We start from the raw sequence: 6,000 nt of genomic DNA on the forward strand, positions 1-6,000 counted from the left end.
GGCAGAGCTGACTCAAGCTAACTCTCATGTCTCAGGCGAAAATTTAATTCCTTCATTTAGCATCTTGCTGCATAGGATGTAGGGTCGCAGAGTTTTTCCTACAAGAGGTTTCAGTTCCTTTCCCATTTCACATGACTGAATGAAGAGAAAAGGAAGGGGGTGCCCCCAGGCGGACAGCAAGGCCCTAAGTGGGGGATGGAAAGGCCTTTTATTCCCTTTTAGGGGGAATTCCCTGATTGCAATCTCCATTTTGCTCTTCTCCATACAAAGGACTGGATGCTTTCACAATGGTTCCCACATTTCAGATCTTACTTCCCAAGAGTCTGGGACAGGGGAAATATATTTCCCCTTGAGGGATCTCCCAAGTAGCCTGTGTTGCTTGTTGGGTTAGACCGACTCTAAGCAGAAGCTCCTCATTTCTTATCAGGAGGTCAGTTCATTCATGTATCTATATTGAAAGGAAGGCTTTGCTCCCAAACCATTTGGGACGGAGTGGAGCCCAACATCCCTTTCTGAGCTGAGAATGAGAAGGTCCCCATTTGCTGAAGGGGTTACACTAGATGGTGCTCAGATGCTGTTATGCACCCCCTTCCTTTGTGCCATTCATAATGCAGGTAGATCACCTGAGCCATCACATGGAGGCAAGTGAGCGGTCCCTGCAGGAGCGCATCCAGAGACTGGAAGCCATCCGCATAGGGCTTGAGGAGGTGAGTGGAGCGGCAGCAGATCCACCACAGGGTACGAAGTCCCAGCCATAAGCTGCTTACTGCCATAGCCAACCTTTGCGTGAAAAGCATACCCAGTCCCTATCCTCTGTTGTTTTTCGACCTCCTCTAGGATCTTGGATCCAAATGCAACCTGTTGGATGAGAACACTCAGGAAGGCCGAAGTGACGTCGGGATTCTTAACAACCCAAAGTTGTCACGTAATGCCCTTTTTTTGCTTTTGTAACTAGGAATTGAGCCGAGTGAAAGCTGCTGCCCTTGTAGAGCGAGGCCAGATTGAGGAAGAGCTCATCAAAGCCAAGAACCAAGCCAGGTTGGAAGAGGTGAGCGCGGCTGGGTGCTGAGGGTGGAGCTACATGTTATAAGAAACAATGGGGGTGGTTGCAGAAGCTGCAACAGCAGCAAACCACTTGACTTGTCCCCATTCCATCCATAATGTGTTGTACCGCCTACATCATATCACATCACTGTGTTTCAACAGCCACACAAGTGGCACCCAGTGATGTGGAAACAGGGCCGGGAAACTCTCCATGTCATAGCATCAGGGTGTGAAGCCACTTTGAGAGAGGGGGGATAACCATTTTCCATGGCAGCTTCATGTTTTCTTGCCTCTGCAGAACAGCAAAATATATGTTGCAGAACTGCACACCTGGAAGCGAATTCAACATCGCATTGTATTGCTACTTCCAAAAACTGCAGGTGGCAAGCACGGTCTTAGAAATAGGAATTCCCCTTTCTCAAACACACACACACGGCTAACGTGAGCCCACAATTATGCTTTTTGCTTCACAACTACGGCTTTTTCAAAAGTTGTGTGCAATTTCAGTCGAATAACTAAAGGATTAAAATTTGCACCAATAATGGGTGGAGGTTTTCCTTAACTGGAAGGCGGCCCTAATTAGTGCATGCCGGTGTTATATATATAATTTCAAGCAGTTGCTTTCCCACCCCCTCCTCTCCCACCCCCTTTTTGGCTTTGCAGCAACAGCGACAGGAGCACCTGGAGGAGAAGCTGCGGCTGATGATGCAGTCCCGCGACGAGGCTCAGAATTACTGCCTGCAGCAGAAGCAAGCAGTGGCGGAGGCCCAGTCTAGGGAGGGCCACCTGAGCCTACAAGTGGAAGGGCTCAAGAGGCGGGTGGAAGAACTTCAGCAGGTGAATGGAGAGTGTGGTTTGGAGGCCATGGTGACTGAGTGGTATATACCGTATTTTTCGCTCTATAGGACGCATTTTTTCCCCATCCAAAAATGAAGGGGAAATGTGTTTTCGTCCTATGGAGCAATGCAGGTTTTCGCTGAAGCCTGGAGAGCGAGAGGGGCAGCTATCCGCAAGCCTTCGGAGCGCGGCGGGAGTTCCCGCTGGGCTCCGAAGGCTTGCGGATAGCAGCCTGCAGCCCGAAGCTTGGGGAGCACAGGGCTGTGCACCCCAGGCTTTGGGAAGCTATCCTCAAGCCTTCGGAGTGCTCCCCCAGCCTCTGTGCAACCTTGCCTCCGCTCCCGGACCTGTTCTGGGGAAGCTCGGGCTTCCCCTGACCCAGCCCCACGGCTATAAACGAAGCCGCACACAGCCTCTCCCGGCTGGAGAGGTTGTGCGTGGCTAAAGAAGAAGCCAAGACAGCCAGCGGAATGGATCCCGCTGGCTGTCTTGGCTTCTTTGCTCTTTGGGGCTGGGGGGGGGGGAATAATTTTTTTTTCTTTATTTCCCCCCTAAAAACTAAGTGCACCCTATGGTCTGGTGCACCCTATGGAGCGAAAAATATGGTAAATTGCCTAAGCAGCAATAATAATAATAATAATAATATTACAATAAAGTGGAGAAAATGGGTAGGGCATCCTTCACTGCCAGAAAACCTAAGATTAAATTTTCAAACACATGCAATTTCTACTGACTGAAGTATTGAATTGGTGTAGAATTGGGTGTCTGTAAGACATGGTAGATTACCTCGGGTTACATACGCTTCAGGTTACAGACACTTCAGGTTACAGACTCCGCTAACCCAGAAATAGTACCTCAGAGTAAGAACTTTGCTTCAGGATGAGAACAGAAATCGTGCTTCAGCGGTGCGGTGGCAGTGGGAGGCCCCATTAGCTAAAGTGGTGCTTCAGGTTAAGAACAGTCTGAGGTTAAGAACAGACCTTTGGAACCAATTAAGTACTTAACCCGAGGTACCACTGTACAGGGAAGGGATGGGGTGGGCATCTCCTCTGAGCTTTTAAAATGGTTCATACTTAGCCTGCAGCCCTCTTGACTTGCTTTGTCGCCTGTATTTCGGATGGCAGGAGTTGAGCAGCAAGGAACAGGAGAAGGTAACTGAGATCAACAAAGTGCGAGTAGGGCTGCAGGAGCAGATAGGACACCTTGAGGCCGAGAGGACGGCACAGGAAGGGCTGCGGGAGAAGATTGCAGCCCTGGAGCGACAGCTGAAAGGTAGGGAATGGTGTGTCTCTGCTTCCCCGGAAGCTGCAAGAAACAGGGTGGTATGCCATGCCTGTGAGACCAAGGTGATCTGTTTCTAACTCCACCAAGGACTCTTATTGCATCCTTTGATGCCTTGGAGCTGGGTCTGGCAAATGGGACCTTTTGCATCCTGCTTCCCTCTTGCTGGCAGATTTGGGACTGAAGGAGGCAGAGATGGCTGAGTCCCAGCAAAGGAGGAGGAAATGAGAGGGCTGTCTGGAATCCATGTGGCAGCCTCTCTCAAACTGAGAGGAACACATAAAGAGAAATAGAAGCGTTTGATGCAGGGCAGGAGTAGAAGATTAAGTGGCTCGTACATGAGCAAGAGGTGTAAAGGTGGGACCTTTGCAGTCTACCAGCTGGGGACAAAGTCACATCCAGCCCACGGGATTGAGAAGATCGGGGCACCCCCTCTTATTTCTGCCTCCCAGCTATCCCAGATGCCAACTCCCCAAACAGCAGTGCAATTGTAGCTCTTGTCCAGTAGCATCTTTGGAGCTGGGGGAGTGACTTGTCACAGTTAGCAAGAGAGAGGGTTGTCCATTTTGTCATTCTAGGAGGTTTCCATTCAAAGAAGAAACCTAGATTTCTCCACCAGCAGAGATCGTATGGGCAATGGGGGCTTTCTGGTTTTCTGCCACTGCTGTGTAAAGCTTAGCCCAGCCCCAAGAGCATTTCCAGAATCCTGAGGACCACAGAGGCCTTGGTGTGCTGATGCTTTGTTCCTCTTTATGTAGTTCTGTCCAGCAACCACCGGGAGGCGCTACTGGACAAAGAGGGCGAAGTCTCAAGCCTACTGGAGAAGCTGCGGGTTCGTGAGGCAGAGATCTCCAGGATGAGGGAGGAGGAAGCCCAGCGAGTCAGCTTTCTTCAGAACGCCATCATGTCTTACGTGCAGGGCTCCCCGCGAAGCACTCAGAGCCCCAAGAAGTGAGCTTGCGGATCCTGGCTTCAAGGAAGGGAGTCTCAGAATTATGACTGTGGACAGGTTGTGGAGTATCATGGAGTCCATCTTCCTTATGTCGCTGGGAGATCCTGCAAGAGAGACTGCATTGCGTCAGCTTACCTGAGGCTGGGCCTGAGGTATCATTGGAGTGTTTGCCATTGCCTTAGGAACTATTTCAATGGTTCACACCAAAGCCAAGTCTTGTTTTTAAACCTGCAAACTGTGAGGAAGTCTCCAAGGCAAAGCCATCCATTCCAGTTTGTGAGACCACAGAAAGGTCTGGTCGCACGGGCAGGAAATACGATGTCTTCCCACACGACAGGCATCAGCCTCAGCCTTTGATCTGATGCACGTCACCTCAGCAAAAGCCCCCTCCCAGCAGCAATGTGGTCAGCTGTCCTACTGTATCAGGAACAAGTGAAAGCACCCATTTCTCAGATACCCCAGATCATGTAGGCATTTCCCACGCCAGACTTTCACCTGCACAGGGTCTACTGATGCAGACATGGGGGAAATTCTATTCCATGCAGAAGGTTGGGACAGGAATTGCTTTGTATAGCCTGGTCTACATCCATCAGCTCCTTCCACAGAGCATATAATTTGCCTTCCATGCTTGGGAGGAGCCCTCTTGTTGCAGCTTTCGAAAGTAATCATTACAGTGAGCGAACCTCTAGCTGCCGGCGCATTATTTCCTAGGCTTGAAAGTGGTACAGGCTTGAGTGGCCTAATGGGGCAAGGATGGGGCGAATTTGCTGTGTTCCTTTCATGGGAGTGGCAAGCTTGGTGTTCATTGATAATTCCAGCTTTAAAAGCAGGATAAAAATGAAATGTTTCTACTTTTGCTCCAGTTCAAGGGCCGGTTTGTGCACAGACCAGTGTTCATTCTATGTGTCTTTTCACATATAACTGTGACGCTGTTGTTTATGTATAATTTGACAATGGCCTGGTGCACAAGACATGCTAAGCCAAACCTTATAGCTTAGTGAGACCATGCAGTCTCCCCAGGGAAAAGCTTTCAGCTGCTTTACTTCTCCCTTGTCCTTTATGTTGCCAAACTGCACTGAGCTCAGCTAATGTTTGGTTTAGCATGCCGTCTGAACTGTGGTTAGTGATGAGGCTACTTAACCACAAGCCCCGGTTCAGATGACACATCTTGGCGTAGCTCAGCACAGCAGCTAAAAGCACCAGGGAGGAATACAGCAACTGTGAGCTCCTCTCCAAGAGCTACACACTCTTGCCATCTCTCACTATGCAAAGGTTTGGCTTCCTGTGCCATGCAGACAAGACCCATGTATGTCTACCCACCCTTCATACATGCTACAAAAATGAGGTAGCTCATTTATATACTATTATGAACCACCCTGTGATCTTCAGGGGAAGGATGGTATACAAATTTTAATAATAATAATAATAATTAATTGTGCTCCAGTGGGTTTTGAGGAGGAGGCAAAATCCCCCTCCTATAGTCTGGAGCCTCCTATAGCCCCCCCCCCCCATAGTACCAAACTTCACAGTAGGGTGTGTGTGTGTTTGCAGCTTCCAATAATACAAATTATGTGCGGAAATAATTTTGTTTCTTTTCAGATTGTTGCCACCATTTGTATGGGGAAGCAATGCCACTCTTACACTTTCCATTTCCCCAAAATTGGCAGAAATCCAAAACTGCTTTCTAAAGGAAATATTTTATCTCTTCTCTTCCAAGCCCCTGTTAAAATATGAAACGCATTGTATGAAGATGGCCTGAACTTAAAGCTTGTTAAGACAGGGTCTTCTAAGAGGTCAAGACAGGCCTGCTTAGTTTTTCTTGGCTTATTAGCCAACGGCAGGTGGCTTCCTTGTGGCAGATGTACTCTATGAGGATATAATTGTAA

The 6,000-nt window shown here is 49.0% G+C and overlaps 1 protein-coding gene across 5 annotated transcripts in view; it reads left to right on the top strand.

Annotated features, from left to right (window-relative positions):
* LRRC45 (leucine rich repeat containing 45) overlaps positions 1 to 4,802 on the top strand; it is a 19,674-nt gene extending 14,872 nt beyond the window's left edge. For all 5 annotated transcript variants that reach the window (XM_083487027.1, XM_083487024.1, XM_083487028.1 and 2 more), the window contains exons 14-18: positions 615 to 707; positions 956 to 1,048; positions 1,708 to 1,881; positions 3,006 to 3,153; positions 3,921 to 4,802. In XM_083487027.1, the coding sequence (XP_083343153.1) occupies positions 615 to 707; positions 956 to 1,048; positions 1,708 to 1,881; positions 3,006 to 3,153; positions 3,921 to 4,117 (705 nt within the window). In that variant the 3' untranslated portion in view covers positions 4,118 to 4,802. The remainder of the gene's footprint in view (positions 1 to 614; positions 708 to 955; positions 1,049 to 1,707; positions 1,882 to 3,005; positions 3,154 to 3,920) is intronic.
* The last annotated feature ends 1,198 nt before the right edge of the window (positions 4,803 to 6,000 follow it).

Source organism: Podarcis liolepis (genome assembly GCF_965112155.1).
Source record: "Podarcis liolepis genome assembly, chromosome: 2".
In the NCBI taxonomy this organism is placed as follows: Eukaryota; Metazoa; Chordata; class Lepidosauria; order Squamata; family Lacertidae; genus Podarcis; species Podarcis liolepis.